Genomic DNA, 17,918 nt, shown 5'->3' with positions numbered 1-17,918 from the left:
TTACATTTTATTATTAAAATTGTTAAGGGAAAAAAAAGAAATGAAGAAATGAAAAAAGTTTGTAATGAAGTATGACTTTAAAAGCTAAAGATGACTTTAAAAATTTAATAATTAAATATAACATTTCTGTAAAACATTTGGCATCTTTCCTAAGCAACCATTAAAAGTCAACAATAAAGTAATTATCATTCAAGTAATTAATTGCTGGCAGGAAATGAAAATTTTTTAGCCAACATAAATGAATTTTTTTTTTTCATAGTGCTTTATGTGTTTTTAAGTTTGTTCTAAAATGGAGCTCATAATTATGACTGGTAAAAAATTTATATTTGATTTATTATATACTAACTATATATTACATGTTTGTTTTATTATATTTTGTAATAAGTTTTTTTTATCTTTTTTTTTTTTATGGAACAGAATCTTTTATAAAAATATAACTTACTAATCATAATAATTTTATATTTATCAAATTCTTGATTTCTTATTATAATGCTTGTTTGTATTTATTTATTTTTTTATACAATGATTTTATTTTGTTACTATATTTCTTCTTTTGTGTTTGTTGTTTTTGTTAACCCTCCCCACAAAAAATAGTTTTGTCAATAGTCACTGTTTTTTCCTTTTCCTATTTATTTATTTTGCATTTCATAATCTGAAGGTGATTTTTTCTGTAAAATTTGTTATCACAAAAAATAGCACATTTTTTTAATGTGATATTTTTTGTGATGACAAGTTTTAACAAATTTTGCAGAAAAAACCAATATTTTTAAATTTGTGTTATTTTTTCCAGTTCGTTTTTCCTTTGTTTTGATCTTTGTTTTTGGTTATCTTCAAGTATATTCTACTCAAGGTAACTAAATTATCTCTGTGATTTGCTTTGGATTTACTAACTTTTTTTTTTTTTAATGTTCTTAGACTAATGTCTAAAGTTTATTTTAATATATGTTAGGTTTTTTTTTTTTTTTTTTTGAATAAATAGAACTTATGTAAAAGTAAATCGTTATTAATTTCTGTCAAAAAAGGTTTGGTCAAGTTTAGACTGTCAAGTCAGCTCACTGATACTGGTAACATGTAATCCAGTATAACCTGCTCATGTCATCCTCCTCTCAGCTCACCATCATTTCTATCACCCTGCATATGATGTAAACTATATCCTTCTTTTTTCTTTTTTTTTTTCAACAAGGTGCTATTTAGGGGTGTTATCAACAGGGTGGAATATTTGGACAAATCAAATTTTAACTTTTAAATTTAACTATTTTACTTAAAAAGTATAAAATGCATCAGAAACCATCTCTACCTCCCAATTCTTCAACTCATTGAAACTTCTTACTGAGAGATAGCTCTTTAGCTTGCTAGTCATCCAGTGGTTGCTAAAATTTTGATGATTTTGAATGAAAAGGAATGCAACCTAAGCTTCCTTTGGTTGCATTCCTTATTTTCCTCATTTTCTCATGGAACTATGTCTCGAGAGAATAACTTCTCAATTAAAAATGCATTTTTAATTTTGCAAATTCATTTCCAATGGTACTTCAAGTAAACCAGACACTATCGAGGCTTTAAAGTTTGTAAACCTTATTGAACTATATGGACCCATACTTGATATTCCCCTTACAAATTCTTTCTTACAGTCTGCTCATTTTTACTCACATTTTTAAATAAAAGTTTAGTAAAGTGAGATTAGTTAATTGTTAAAATTTGTTTGCTAAAATTAAAATATTTTGCTATCAATTTGAAAAATTTTTTGTTTTTTAAAGCAAATTATTAGCAAAAGCTAAATTTCGAATTTGTTTGGTGTTCAGTATTTTGTAATTATAAACTAATATAACAAATGAATTTAAAAAAACTTAGCCTTTAAAAAGATTATTAGATATATTGCTTGTCCATAAGAATGAGTCAAATTTAAGTTTTTTGTTTTTAGTAGTCTAGTCAATATTTGTTTTCGATTGCAAACATTTTACATTTATTAATTGTTACTATTAAGTTAAAAGAATTCTTCACATCAAGTTAAATTTTTATAAACTTTATAAAGTTGTTGAACAAGTTTTAACTTTTGTGTTTAATCTTTTCAAAAAGTAAAGAAAAAAAGCAGAATTTATGATTTTACAGTTCAATAGGTTTTTTAGTGCTTGATAGATTTAAAAAAGCTGGACAAAGATTGAGATTTTGTTGATTTTTAGAAATGACATATTTATGATAGTATGTGGGAATATTAAAATGCTGCTGGTATCTGGGTATTTTAGCCGCTAAAAGAGTTTTATTTTGGTTGTTTCAAAAAAGTTATTCAATTTTATTGCATTCTCTAACTTTGAAAAATGTTTGATATTTATTTAAATTGAAGTAGCCCCAGTTTTAATAATTTTTTTTTACAATATTGGGGGCCTACAGGTTAGGACAGGTTAATTTTTCTTATTTTAAAAATTCTTCAAGGTGTAAATAATCCGTGTATAACAGCTACAACATGTGCAGATTGTTTGCAGGTTGGGAGTTCTTGTAAGTGGTGTAATGATGAGGTAATTCTGTTGACACTTCTTTTAAATAAGTTATATGATTTTAGATGCTAGAAACAAAAAGAAAGTTAGATTTTTTAACAGGTGTTGTTTTTATAAATTTCAGGACTTTTTAAAGATTGATATCACAAAATATCGATGTGATACCATGGCTAACTTGACACAAGGTGGATGTAATAATATAACTGATGTTAACTCGGAGTATGAGGTATCTCAATTTTACTGAAGCTAATTCTAAAAATCAAGAGAAGTTTAATAAAATTTACACGTAATGGTTAATAAAAAAGTTAATAAAATGAATAATAAAATGCTGAGCTCTATTTTAATTTTATTCTATAATAATTATTGTTAATTTATTATGCCTCTTAGCAACTTAGTAATCTCAAAGAAGTATTTTAATTACCAATAATCAAGTCATTGGAATAATCAAGTCATTGGAATAATCAAGTCATTGGAATTCTAAAAAATGTTGTGTTTTTAAATTACTGTTTAGGCAATAAAGATGTGCAGTTTTAACATGTGCAGTTAACAACAGATTGTTAAATAAGATGTTATTTATACTTACTCTTTTTTCAATTTTTATTTCAGATAACAAAAAATGAAGATTTTCAAGATCTTGTTCAAGTCAGACCCCAAGAGATATCTGTTAAACTCAAACCAGGTCTTTTATTTTTGTAAAAAATTTGTAAAATACTTTTAATTTGTTCTGGTAAATGACTGTTTATTTATTTTGCTTATTTTTGATTTTTTTAAATTTCCTTAAATATAGGGCAACCAGTAACAGTTAGAATTAGTGTAAAACCTGCACCTGATTACCCTGTTGACTTATACTTTTTAATGGATGTTTCTAATTCAATGTTTGATGATATTCTCAATCTACAAAATCTTGGGGTTTTATTAGGTATTTTAGATTTAATAAAAAACTCAATCCCTGTTTTATTATTTATTTATTTTTTGCATTAGATTTTATCCTTGTTCACTTGTTTGTACCTGAAGCAATTAGAAAAAAGCTAAACTAATTTAAAAAAAAATTTTTACAACACTAAAAATTTGTACTGTAAATTGGGGAAAAAATTGTTTAAGTTTTCTACTTTGAACTTCAATCTCTTCATCTTACTTTTTCATGGTGTAACACAGACATAAATGTTAATCTAAAGTAAAATTATACTTTATTGGAAAATATTTATTTTGGCAAAAATATGTAATAACTACTTCTTAAAATTCCATTCCCTAAAATACCAAATTATACTTTGAAAATTTAAACAACCTTCCACTAACTCACCATCTTTAAATGAAATCTAAAATTTTTAAAATACATTTATTAACATCTTTTCAGCCAAAGAGATGGGGAATATTACCAAGAACTATAGACTTGCATTTGGATCTTTTGTTGACAAAAATATTGTTCCATTCATTCAACCAGAGTACCCGTATGTTGCAACTTTGCATTATTATGCTTTCATTTCTTTTATGTTTTCTTTAAAAATTTTGCTAAAAACTATTTATTTAATTTAATTTTAGTAATTTTCCATGTAATCAAATTAAGACTACTGTCAACTGCCGTGGAGTATTCGCTTATAATCATTTTTTTGACTTCAGTCAAAACGGTGCCCTGTTTGCAGTAAGAACTATTTCAAACACTAAATGGACTTTGTCTTTATTCTGTAGTTAAAAGATAACTCTTAAATATTTTCTGGTTTAAAATGTTGCTAAAAATACTTTCATGATATTTTATTGAAGGAGTGTAACTCAAAAAAATGTTTGATAATGAATATTTATGGTCACCTATATAAATGTAGCAATTTTATTATGTAAATCAAAAAATCTTTACAAAGTAAGTTCTTTTTAGAGTTCTGTAGCAGCTCAGAAAATTTCTGGAAATTTAGATACTCCTGAGGGTGTTTTTGATGCTTTGATGCAAACAACTGTTTGTGAACAGGTATCTGAAAACATTTGTAAAGGTTTTTGGTATTTTTCCAAACTTACTTTTACTTTAAAACTAATATAATATATTTGATGATTTAAATGATAAATGTATAGTTACAAGTATTTGTCATGTAGTTGGTGAAGAAATCATATATATTTGACATTAGGATGGCGTCTGTCAACTTGTAGAAACCTTTTTGGTTTTTTTCTAGACATATTTTTGTATTAAAACTAATAATAAATTTCTCATGATTCAATTGATAGATATATAGTTATCAGTATATATATAATTGGTGAAGAAATCATATATCTTTGACATAAGAATGGACCTTATGTCAAAGATATATGATTTCTTATAGAAATGTCAGTTACATAAATGCATCTTTGTGTATACCAGAATTACATATCAGCAAAAATTTCAACTCTTTCATGGTAGTTACTGATGTTGTAGACTTAGATGAAATGTTTGGAATTTTGAAATGGCAAAGATAATCTTGAAGTAAAGTTTTAACTGTATTTATAGTGCAGACTTGTAGAAATCTGCTAAAAGCTAATGATCTCTATCTGATAAAGCTTCTCTTATCAAAAACCAACTTTTGAAGAATTTGACGTTGGTGAAGGTCCTTTTTTATCCTTGGATTTTTATCAATATTTTTTTAAAAAAAAAAAGGATAACTATGAAATATTTGTTATATAATGTATTAAAAAAACACTATTAAAGTTTGATGAATATCCTGTATTCAAATTAAGTATTAAAAAGTTCTTTATAAAATCTTTTGTAATTATGCTATTGATAAAAAAAAACTGTTTCTATGTAATTTTTTCTAATTATAGGAACTTAATTGGAGAGATAAAAAAACATGCCGAAAAATTGTTGTCCTAGTGACAGATGCTTCTCCAAAAATTGCAGGTGACGCAAAGGTATTGTAATTACTTTAAAGATTAGTGAGGTAAATAATGTTAATAATATTGAAATATTCACTTTACTATATCTGTGCTCAAAATTAGGGTTGCTGAATTTTGTTCTTATTTGTTGTTTTTTGAACTCAAGTCTTAACAAGTTGAATGACGTTTTTACTTGTTTTTTACTCATTTTCAGCGTTGGACATGTGTTTTATGACACTTTTTAAATTTTCAAAATTTTTACCTTTGTTGTCTTATCATTTTATAAAGTTATTTTCATTGAATACCATTTTGAAGTATATTATTCTTAATGATACTTTTTTTGTCAGCTCTGATCTCAAATAGTTAAATATATGTGTAGCTTTTTTTTTAAAAAAAAAAGTAGATAGTTATATTGTTTACAAATGAGAACTCTGTGGTAGGGCTTGGAGAAAACCAATTAACCAGTTTTTATATTACAAAAACAAACTTTCATTATTGATATAAAAATCCAATGTAACCTACTGAAATTATATACTGGGATTGGATTTGTAAACTAAAGAAAACAAAAAAAAAGTATAAGAAAATAAAATTTAGCAAAATCATTTTTTTTAACAATAAGAATATTTTAAAGTGCACTGCAAAAAGCACACATTATAATAAAGTAACTGTCAGTTAAAAATCTTTTTTTTTAATAAAGTAATATATTAGGAAGACTAGTGCATCCAACAGATCAAATTTCATTGAAGAACGTAATTTTGTACAGAAATTACCAGCAATCGAAAAAACTCTCTCGCTTTCTGTTGGTATAGGTTGGATCGATTCCAGAGCATTTAATAAGTTTTGGACAGTTTCATTATTTTTAATTTGAGATTTTTATCACAATTTACATAAGAAAATTGATCAAAACGAAAAGTAAACAAAATACTTCAAGTTACTGATAAAGAAACCAGTTTTCAGTTTCAGGAAAATTTAACAAAAAACCAGTTAACCAGTTGCAGTTTCCACCAGTTTCCAAGCCCTACTCTGTGGTACTTAGTATCAAACGATTTTCCTTTGTTTTTAAGAGTTTAAAAGCCAACCTGATGTTTGCCTTTTTTAGGAATAACCTAGGAGTTTTTTTTACTGTGATTTTACTCCTTTTATCATAATTAAATATGTGACTTTTTTCAATGATAAAAACTGTTGTGTATGCCAACAAAGTGCCTTCAGGCTTATGTGTTTAAAGTTCTGAATACTGCTGTATCAACAAATAACACCACTTCTTCCCAGTTCTCCTTTACACAATATTAAACTAAATTGCAACTTATTTTTATTGCAAGTTCAAATACTAGTTCGGAATTCTAACTCTATTAATCCAAATCTCAGTGTATAATCAAGCAACTCTTTTTTAAAATCATCAGAAAATGTTCATAAGAATCCGTTTATTTAACTAACCCATCATTATGACATCATCTGTTATGATATCTTAATGAGTTTTTGGTATATTTGTTTCCTTAAATTTAGTGAACAGGGTTTTTGAAAAATTTATTCTAAATAATTTTTCTCCTGTAGATACTTTTCAATAAGAAAATGAAACTTAATCTCAACACTGCCGATAAAACTCAAATAATAAACTTGTTTTACTTAACACAATAACTCACCAATAGCTTTATTCTGTTAGTATTTTATGGTTAGTAAATGATTGCCTCTCTTGAGAGTTATTTAAGGAATGCATACTTATACATAGAACTCTTGTTGATCTCATTCTAAAAGATGAACAGTTTAAAAAAATCAATGTTCAACTTTAAACATTTTAAAATTCTTCAATACTAAGTTCAATACTAATTTACAAGTTTAATGAACAGTCATTTCTTTTTTTATGAAATGTTTTTAAATTCTTTTCACTTTTTTTGCATACATAGATAAGATTTTTTGAGAATAGATTCTGGAAGCATTCTTACAAAAGCAATTTATAAAACTCAGCCCACCTTAATTTATATATGGTTACAAAGTCAATGATTTTTTAAAAAAGAATATCACTTTTTCAGCTTGCTGGTCTTTGGAGGGTAAATGATGCAAAGTGTCATATGAAAAAGCTTGCTAACAATAGCCAGGGAATCTTGCAAGAGTATGATTCTTCCAATATCTTTGTAAGTTGTTTATTCGTAAATAATTGGTTGCAAAAAAGATTTATTTTTTAAAGTAACTCCTTTTTAACAAACGATTTTAAGTAGTTATCATAATTACTATTCAATTCCTAATCCCTTAATTTTAAAATTCTAAATGTTAAATTATTTTATTTATCAATTATTCTTTTTGTTATTTATTTTTTGATTGTTCTTAATTTTTATCTCATGGTTACAGATTTAGTTAGGAATTTAGAAGGGTTATTTCAATAAAAAAAACTTAGTCTTTATTGAAGCAACCATTTTTATTTTTTGTCATGATTGTGAAGATTTTTTATTCTTTTCCAATAAGGGGCAGTCTAAAATTTAATAATATCATAATCATTAAAATCATCTAAGCATTAATCCCTTGAAATAACCCAAGGCATGCAGCTATTAAATGATTCTTTTTTATATTAGTAGAGCAGTAAATTGTAAATAGCCCCAAAGAACAAGTTTTTGAGTCAAATAGGTTCCCAACTCCTTCAAAGTTTGTCATAATTTGGCATTATATTTTGGAAAGAACAAGTATATAAAAAATGGTATCTATTTATTCTCAAAGAAGAGGATTACAAATATCTCTACTAGAATATTCCATCTGATGAGAGATGTGCTGAGCTTCACATCCATCTGATTTTTTGTTTTTTTTGTTTTTTTTTTTGTTTTTTTAGTGTTTTAATTGTCATGGATTAACACAAATGCTGTTTGCATTAATCCATGACAATTATGTTCTGCAAAAGCATCTTGTGCCTTCAACTCTAGATAAAAAGCTTCTGTATCATTTATTTTGTATTTGTGTACACTGGCCAAGAGCAAGCAGTAAATGCCTTAGGGAAGAAATAGCATAAGTTTTAAGATTAGAAGTAGTAATAATATTTTTGGACAGATATCCATAGAAAATTGAAGATTCCTTTAGATGAAAAAGTTTGATTGTTACGTGTAAGTGATAAATATACAGTAGATTGTTACAAAGCCCATCTATGCTCATGGAAGATTGCAACATAGTTTTAAGTTTGTCTACCTACATTATCAACATCTATAGAAAGCTTAAGTGTGCTTTTAAAAAAAAAATTAAAAATCTAAACCTTCAAAAGAATTTTTATTTAGCAAAGGGCTTGCTTCAAACTTTGATTGCACTCTATGTATTTAAGCCTTTTCACTATGATATTTGGCCTTAAGAATTACAAAATTAACATACATTATATACACAAACTTCCTAATAAGAAATTTCTTTACTATTATACTGTTAATGGCTGAACATGGCCAGTGTATGCAAATACAAATTAAATGGTATTGATATAACCCAAACTGGGTTGGTCATTTGAGCACAACTATTTTTAATACACAAAGATAGACTTAAGGTACAACCTTCAAGCACTTTTCATCCGATTTGAATAGGGCAAATGTTATTCTAGATAAAAGGATTACATATGTTTAAACTGCTCTCTTTTCAATTCAGAAAAATGTTTTCAAAAAAAATCACATTCTCGATTTTGTTGCAGTTTGTTGTGGTTTTTTATTTACATTAAAAAATTCTACTTTTTCGATTTTTAATTTTTTTTTTTCAAAAATCAAACATTCTAGTAGAGATTTTTGGACAAAAAATCCTTGCTCTTTAAATGGTATCAAGGATGATGGGTCTTAAATCAACTTGGGTACCAGTTTGGTTCAAAGTTTCATACTATTGGTTTGTTATTTTATTATGCTCTACAATTGTTCATGGTTGCATTTTTGTGCAACTATGAAAAGTTAACTTGCATCATTTTATTTTTTCCAAAACCTAAAATGGTTCTGGAAAACTATGAGATGATCATTGCATTTTTATGATTTTTGAAAAAAATATTTTTTATTATTTTAGGATTACCCATCAATATTTCAGTTGAATCAAAAGTTGATAGACAACCAGATTGTACCCATTATTGCTGTAACTGCTGATGTCATTAGTGTTTATCAAGTAAATTACTTTAATGCAGAACATCTCATCAAATTTATCTCTTGCATAATCAGAGAAAAATAATCATTTGATAAAAATTAAATATGGAATTCTTTTCATGAAAAAATTTAATTCATGAAAATTCTTCCTGCTTAGTTTGAAATTCAATTATTTTTAGACAAATTTTTTTGTTTTAGCAATGTAGTTATATATATCTTAGAAATGACATGCCTAAAGTGTATGCGCTCATTCTAAATGATTACAACATTGTAGTGCACAGGATGTTTTAGCCTAATTTTGATTCTAGCAAGTATTTTTAAATAGGACATAGCTAAGGTGTGGAAAGATCTTGGTACAGTTGTTGGTGAATTAACTACAGATTCTTCTAATATTGTGGAACTTATCAAAGAAAACTATAATGTAATTTGTATTTATCTTTTTCTTGTAGTCATAGTCACAACAGTTCACAACTAAATTTTCTTCATTTTGCAGTAGGTTTTAACTATTGCATTTTTCACATAATCTTACAATCAGCATTGCAATTATGGTTTAATTAACACAAAAATGACCTAGAATAAGTCCTTACTTAAAAAAATGTATTTTTTCTGTTTTGTTAATGAAGCATTCTTAACTTTTTTTGATAGAAAATCTCATCAACAATCCGCCTTTCTGATGATTCATCTGAAAACTTCAAGATTGATTATGCAGTTAATTTAACTCAGTGTCCTTCAGGCTCTATCAACCTGTGTCCAAATGTCTCTCTTCAACAACAAGTTGACTTTGATGTTAGTATCACTCTTAAAGCCTGTCCTGCTGACTTGACCAAAGCTCCAAATACGTGAGTTAAGAATTATCTATAGATGCAGCATTTTACCCGTGTGATTTTTTTAATGGATTTCAGAAAACAATTTTTTTCTCACTAGCCTAACAATAAGAATTGCTGGTTTTGGTGAAGTAAGTGTTAAAGTCAACTATCTATGTAATTGTCCATGTGCTGCACAAGCAGTTAAGACTAGTCCTAAATGCTCTAATGGTCATGGAACTTTTGAATGTGGTATTTGTAAATGCGATACTGGTTATTATGGCAGTGAGTGCCAGTGTGACTCTTCTCAAAGTCAGTTTAATGGTACATCCAATTGTCAGAGTGATCCCAACAGCAATTCAACATTGTGCAGTGGTTATGGTTCTTGTGTTTGTGGTCAATGCGTATGTTTGACACAAACGGTTAGGATTTGATATTTATTGATGACTTGGTTTAAACTTTTAAGTTTAACATCAAAGTTCTAAAAATGTTTTCATTACTTAGCCACCTCGTAAAGTATCTGGTAAATTTTGCGAATGTAAAAACTTTGGTTGTGACCTATATGAAGGAAAAGAATGTGGAGGGGATACACGAGGAACATGTGTTTGTGGAAAATGTGTTTGTAAAGAAGGTTATTTAGGAAGCAATTGCGGGGCTATTGATTGTAATCTCAATTTGCGAACAAAGTGTACTGTAAAAGAAGTAAAGATTTTTATTTTGTTTTTTTTTTGTGCTAAGTTTTATCAATATTGATTCCATAACTGTTTATATTAAATATTTATATTAAATATGCAGAAATGTAATGTATTTAACAAAAATTTAAATTGCACAGTGTATGTGTATGTATGTATGTATGTATGTATGTATGTATGTATGTATGTATGTATGTATGTATGTATGTATGTATGTATGTATGTATGTATGTATGTATGTATGTATGTATGTAAAGCTAATTTAAAATACCATAAAGTAAAAACTAATGAAGATATTAACCTAATTTTTTTTTTTTTAACTTTAAGAAAAATTGTTCTTAGATAAATCTTGTATCAGGGTGTCATACTAAAACATAAATTATATTTTAAAATGTTATCAATCACAATAATAAATAAATCAATAAAAAAAACTGCAATAAATTAAAATAAACAACAAAATTAATGGTTCAAATATCCCCCACTTTTTGCAAGCTGTGTATCTCTTATACATTAATTTAACAAGATTGTTACCGATCTTTGTCTGAGTGAACTGTGCAAATAGGAGCTATATCTTAGGAACTTTGTCATTTACTTTCCATGCATTTGAAAAAGATGTGAAGAGTATCTGTTGTTAAATAAACTAAAATTTTTTCATATCCTCTTATGTTCATGGGATTTTAGTACTAAATTAATTTTAGTACCTAAAATGATCTAAAAACAATCAAATAAAAGTGAAAGGTTATTCAGTCTCCAAATACCATTAAAATATAATTTGATGTGAAGACAAAAATATCTTTACCAGGATCTTTTTTTCTTTTTTTTTAAATTTATCTTTCCTAGATTTGAATAAAATATATGTAAGCTTGGATTTCTATTAGGTTGTCTGCAGTGGAAAAGGTATATGTGACTGTCAGCAGGGTAGCTGCAACTGTGATCCTGGCTACAGTGGTACTTATTGTGAAAATTGTGTGGTGAGCAGACTATAGGCTTTTTAGTCATCAGAGGTTCACTGCTCGCTTTTTAATCATTAGAGGATTACTGCTTATTTCCTTGAACAATCACTGTATATTTTCATTTTCTAAAAATAAGCTGTTTTTTTTTTTTTTTAAGACTTGTCCTGAGAAATGCTATAATGAGATGCGAAAAAGCTGCATTCTGTGTAACTATTTTAAAGAAGAATTGAGTTTTAATAATATTTACCTTAATTGCACTGGCTGCAACAAATACCCAATGGTTAACGTGACGAATACAAACCATCAATGTTACATCGATTTAAATTCAACATGCAAAGTATTTTATAGTGTGTCACTAAACCAATTCACTGAAGAAACCGCTGTAGTAGAAACAACTTTGTGTAAGTTTTTATTGAATGTAACGCTGAACTTTCCTGTTCGGAATATTTTAAACTGTTTTATCTTTTTTTTTTTTTTTTTTTTTTTTAACTAGCATGCGCTGCCGCGTTAGTAGCAAGCAACAATATTCTTCCTATTGTTTTGGGAACTATTGGTGGTATCTTGTTGCTGGGAATTCTTCTCTTGCTGTTATGGAAACTTCTTGTGACACTACACGTAAAATATACGATATAAAGTCTTTTGTATTTACATTCGTTTTTGTGTGTGTATTACAATTTTTATTTATATTTACTTCAGGATAAAAAAGAGTTTGAAAAGTATACAACTGGTCAAGTTACAAGTCACTGGGAAGAGGTTTGATATTTTTATCAGTTCATTTCTTTTGTGTAAAAACAAATTCAGATTTATATTTCTATCATGGTGTGTGTGTGTGTGTGTGTGTGTGTGTGTGTGTGTGTGTGTGTGTGTGTGTGTGTGTGTGTGTGTGTGTGTGTGTGTGTGTGTGTGTGTGTGTGTGTGTGTATGTGTATATATATATAAAATCTTCATGTTGAATGGTGTTTAGGATGATAACCCGATCTACCAACAGCCGAAACAAGAATTTCACAATCCTGTTTTTGCTGGCAACGCAGATTAATGATTCAAATAAAAGCGTCTTCTATATCCTTCTTATAACGCCCTCCTTTTGTTGATTGAGTAGGTCGGGTTTTTTTTTTTTTCAGATCATGGAATGGGGCGACTGTTACAATTTAATGTCTAAATATGTACATGTAAAATATTTTTAATTTAACCAATCGGATCTTCGCAAATGTTTATAAAAATTTCTTTCCTATCGTTATGTTTTATCCTTTTAATTTATTGTACTTATTTATATCTACATTTTAATCTTGTAATAATATGGTTAAGAGAAATTTTTTATGAAAGGTTGTAAGTAGTTATATTTTAAAGTTAAGAAAAACATTTTATGAAAAATATTTTATGAAAAGCCTTTTTTTTTACCCCTCAAAGTTTCAAATCTAAATATTTCCCAGTTGGGATACTTTATGTAAGCCAAATGTGTTTTTTTTATTTTCATTTGGTTCTTTGTCTTGTTTGCTACATTTGTTTATCGACTGGTATTATTGGAGTCATACTGAGGTGTCCGATAATTTTCTAGAATAGTAATGAAAAACAATTACTTTTGACCTAAGAATTTTTTTTTTTTAATATAATTTTCCTCAACTTCAATACAGCATGTGCCCCTAAAATCCGCACTAACTTTGGCGCCGTTTTTTAATACTTTTTCAGTAGGAATAATTGTTTTGATTTATGCTTTTGGACTCTGATTCATGCGTAAACAAGTAATAAAGTGAGAAAATGTTTTTTATAATGATTGCCAAAAATAAGATCGTCGTTGGCCTTCTTCTCTTGGTTATTACGCCCGAGGATAGTATATTACGCCTGAGGATAGTATAGCAAAACTTGGGATAGCTGAACAAACTGTGTATGATATTTTGTCGATTTTAAAAGTTTGGTCGCATCAGAGAGAAACCAGGAAATGCTAAGAGAGAAAGAGTACACAATCAGAAATGTTATTAAATATGACCTGAAGGTTAAGTCTAGAGCTAGATCCAAATGCACCCCATTACTAAAAAGTCAAGCCCAAACGAGTTGAGAGGAGTAAAAAACTTTTTTTCATCTTTAAGAAATGTCAACCAATAATTCTATTTTTAGATGAAATAGCAAGACTGATTACCTCAGAGCCAGAAGATGTTCCAGAGTCTATAAGGTTCAACTTCAGGATAAAAAATCCTGCTTTTGTGATGTTGATTGGAGCTGTGACCTCCAATGGCCTGAAGATGACTCCTGTTTTTATTGATTTAGGGTCAAAATCAATACATTAAAATCTTGAAAGACCGTGTCCGGCCATGGATTACTTCTAACTTCGATCCTAATGCCGAAATTGTGTACATACAGGATGGGGCTCCACTGCATACAGCCAGAAAGAAACGGGAGTGGCTCAGAAAAAACATACCAGATTTTTTAAAGAAATTTTTTTGGCCACCAAGCTCTTCAGATTTAAATCCTCTAGTCTACAGTAGATGGGGATATGTTGAGTCAAAACACTATACACCTCCGCACAACAGTATTGCAGCTCATCAACCAGTGGAATCATGCCCAGAGAGTTTGTCCTATAGACATGTAAGAGGTTCAGTCCAGAGTTGAGGTTGAGACCAGGACCAATGGTTCACAAATTGAGTAATTATTTTAAGTTTATATAAAAATAACATGAAGCAAATCATTTTAAGTATTTTCTTATTTGCTTGTTTCTACGACCTACCGTTTTCAAAAAATTAGTGTGGATTTTAAGGACGCATACTGTACATTTTCTTCAACGTTTTTTCAATAATTCAAAGCAATTCATACTTAAATTCATCAATTTTAGCTATAACCTTACCTGATGGAACAGCTATTGTGCGCAGGTGTGTTGGTCTCAATGAAAAATGATTTTTTTTTTTCCCTAACTCTGGTCTAAGCTCACAACCTTTTTCATCAAGTTGATCTTAAATGTTCGTATAATATTCAGAACTGATTGTTTTACCTTTCTCAAGGTTCAACAAAATTCCTTTGTAATCCCAACTGTTGCCACAACCTTAGCTGATGGAACAGCTTGTTTAATGCACTTCCACTGGTTTCAATCCATCGTTTCGAACAGAAATCCGAAATTTTCAATTGTTGTTGTTTCTCAAGAATATGAATATTTTTATTTTGAAAAAAGTTGTGTACATCTTTAAACATGATAAGTTTAACAAGTGATTTATCAATGTTTAGTTCATTAATTATACCTAAAGTAAAAACAGCCTTTTTGAAGCTGTCAACAAAAATATAGTTTAAAAAAAATTCTTTAACTATTATTTACCAGTAAATACACTAATTTAAAGTATGTAATATGGTGATACTAAAATATAAACAAAAGTTTCATACAAACCAGAAAAAATCTAAATTTATCGCCATAACGTTATTTGAATAAAATTTTGATGCAACAAAAGTACTAAACTTTAGCCAAATAAACTAAACAAAATTTTCTCCTACTCCTTAAGAAGATACATTAGATAGATTCATATATAGTTGCCGCCCAGAACCCTGCGCTTCAGGAGGTCCCACGAGTGAGGTTTCTAAAAAATTATAAAACATTTTTAAGTATTTTTCTTTTGCGAGATTTTTGTTGCAGGGGCCACCTAATATATCTATACTTATTTTTTTACTGTTTATAAAGCCCGGAATTGTGGGGCCACCGGCTCATTTTAGCTGCTCATTAAAGATAGTCATTTTTTTGTTTCACAAGCTTTTATGACTTTCAGTAGTGAGTAGTGAATTAATGACTTTCAGTAGTGAGTAGTGAATTAATGACTTTCAGTAGTGAGTAGTGAATTAATGATCATTTGTTGTAGCTATTCACACACACGCGCAATCTTCTTTAAAGGTGGTTCCTGTATAATGGAAAGTCAATTTTTAAAACGAATATTCTAATGTAAAATTTAACTCTTTTTCACGAGGTACTTTTTTCAATTTATTTCTACTTTTCACAATATTGACAATTTTACTCAGGTAGGTATAGTTTTATTGCCTAGCAACGGCCTTTTTTTGTTATTAGCCTAAAAGCCCTTATACTGGCGGATTTTTTTTTTTTTCGAAATAATCAGTGAAACTGCATATAGACTAAGTTAAGCAATTCAATATCTATACGTTCATAAGAAGATTCTTTGCAAATTGTCTGGAAATTCTTGAAAGCTTAAAAAACGAATTATCTTTAGGTTCAGATAACCTGCTTGAAGTTTTGCAATCATAGTTGTGTAAGAAGACAAGTTTGTTTCCAGGTTCCAATAGATGCTCGAAAAAAATTAAGCAAGTTTTGACAAAATTAAAATTAAAATGACAATATCCGAACAAGAATGACATTTTTTGAAGCTTCAATTAGATATTAGTTTCTCTTAATTTGTTCAAATTTTTTTATCTGTATTAAACAACTAAATTTTTACAGATTGTTCAAGCACAAAAAGAAGGAAAAAAAAAACTTTGAGTGCAATGGATCAACCGTTTTTAAATTTTAATCAAGCGCGTGAACAAACGAAAAAAGCCGAAAAACTGAGAAAATGTTTTCCATATTCAGTTCATCCGAGTAAGCTCTTACAACTCAAATGAGTCTTCGGGCTTCAATAGTAAGCTATGCTATTAGTGAAGCTAAAGTTCAAATTTGCACCTCTCAACAGCGAATCTGTTCACAGTCTTTAGGTATTAGCGGTTTGCTGCATTAACTTGTCTGAGATTGCACATTATGAAGATCAGCAATCAATGTGTGCTAAAGCAGCAGAAAACAATTTAAATAATCTACAATAACAAATGTTGAGAAACTCAGTCCCTTCTTCAAAACGTAAAAATGTTCCATATTTTTAACAATCATGGATAAGAAATATTGAAAATATTTGAAATACTTTGAAATATTTGAAATTTTTAGCTGAAATATTTTCCTGAAGTTATTCAATTTATTGAAACCTCAGCAAAATATTCATTACAAAGTTCCTAAGTCATATAGATACTAGAATTATAGAAGTGAAAGTTTTAAGTTAGAATTAGATGCGTTTTAAGTGAAAAGTGGGGCAGGCATAGTATTTATAAATGAAAATTAAATAACCAAAGAGCTGAAACAAAAATATGTCCTGTCTATCACTGCAATCCCTCTTCTGTTTATAGTTCAAAGATTCTAGTTTTTTAGTTCTATAGAAATCAGAGTTTGTGTAAAGAAGACAAAAGTGATCTTCAAACCCAAATTAGTCAGCAAATCTGAATATTGCTGGTAAGGTGTTTACCATTAAGGTTACGTTTAAAATATGACACGATGTCATGTTTAACGGGAAAGTAATAAATTGATTGACTAACTTAAAGTCATTTCAGTCTTGTAATCTATTTGAAGACTCCACGGGAAGAAACGGCAGGGTCACATTTTGAAAGTTTCGACTTTGCACTTTCTAGCTTTACTAACCATAATAGCATATTTTGTATTTGAATTCAAATCAAATAAATGATTTGATGCATATTTAAAGTTTTTCTAAATTTTCCTAAAACTTCGAAACTTATAAAGGTTTAAAAGTTTAATAATGATTTATCTCAAAATGAAAAAATGTGACCCTGCCGTTTCTTCCCGTGGAGTCTTCATTTGGTTCTGAGGCCAAAAAGATGAATGACATAAATTTAGTGAGAAAAAGACTGTAAATGAGAAAGCCCTCAAAAAACTATTCAAATGTGCAATATTTGATAGGATCTTGTACGTTTTTTTTTATTATTAGATTATTACATAGAAAATCAGAAATGAAAAAATGATTTCTGTAAATTTAAAAAAATATCTTATTCAAAGTTCAAACAAAACTTGAGTCTTATGTTGACCAGCCTAAAGAGTCTGATAACAGCAATTATGAAAAAACTTTGAGAGCCGTTAAGACTTCCTTTTACAGATTCCTCAATGAAAAAAAAAAACTTGTGGTCTTTGATTTTCAATTAGTAAAACGTATTATCTAATATCCAATATGAAAAATAGGTATAACATGCATAATCTGTAACAAAACTTAATTGAAGAACGACAAATCGCGAATTGCGAGAAAAAAATATTTTCAGTCAACTTTTACGTTGCTCGTATATCCTT

At 28.3% G+C, this 17,918-nt stretch overlaps 1 protein-coding gene and 1 pseudogene across 1 annotated transcript; both read left to right on the top strand.

The window, feature by feature from the left end:
• The window catches only part of LOC149887157 (uncharacterized), a 563,485-nt pseudogene that overhangs the window by 369,651 nt on the left and 175,916 nt on the right, over positions 1-17,918 (top strand).
• On the top strand, positions 23-13,213 carry LOC145189699 (integrin beta-2-like). The gene is made up of 22 exons (XM_090089817.1): positions 23-69; positions 260-311; positions 791-850; positions 2,428-2,510; positions 2,614-2,715; positions 3,096-3,168; positions 3,277-3,408; positions 3,844-3,937; positions 4,029-4,128; positions 4,357-4,446; positions 5,268-5,354; positions 7,346-7,447; positions 9,321-9,416; positions 9,720-9,815; positions 10,040-10,233; positions 10,319-10,619; positions 10,702-10,899; positions 11,768-11,860; positions 12,000-12,243; positions 12,336-12,457; positions 12,539-12,595; positions 12,807-13,213. The coding sequence occupies exons 2-22, from the start codon at positions 290-292 to the stop codon at positions 12,876-12,878; spliced, it is 2,418 nt and encodes an 805-aa protein (XP_089945943.1). The 5' UTR covers positions 23-69; positions 260-289; the 3' UTR covers positions 12,879-13,213.

Source organism: Hydra viridissima, unplaced genomic scaffold, assembly GCF_058129835.1.
Source record: "Hydra viridissima isolate aposymbiotic clone 2 unplaced genomic scaffold, HvirCarnegie_v1 scaffold_6, whole genome shotgun sequence".
Taxonomy (NCBI): domain Eukaryota; kingdom Metazoa; phylum Cnidaria; class Hydrozoa; order Anthoathecata; family Hydridae; genus Hydra; species Hydra viridissima.
This window is presented reverse-complemented; position numbering and strand designations above follow the sequence as displayed.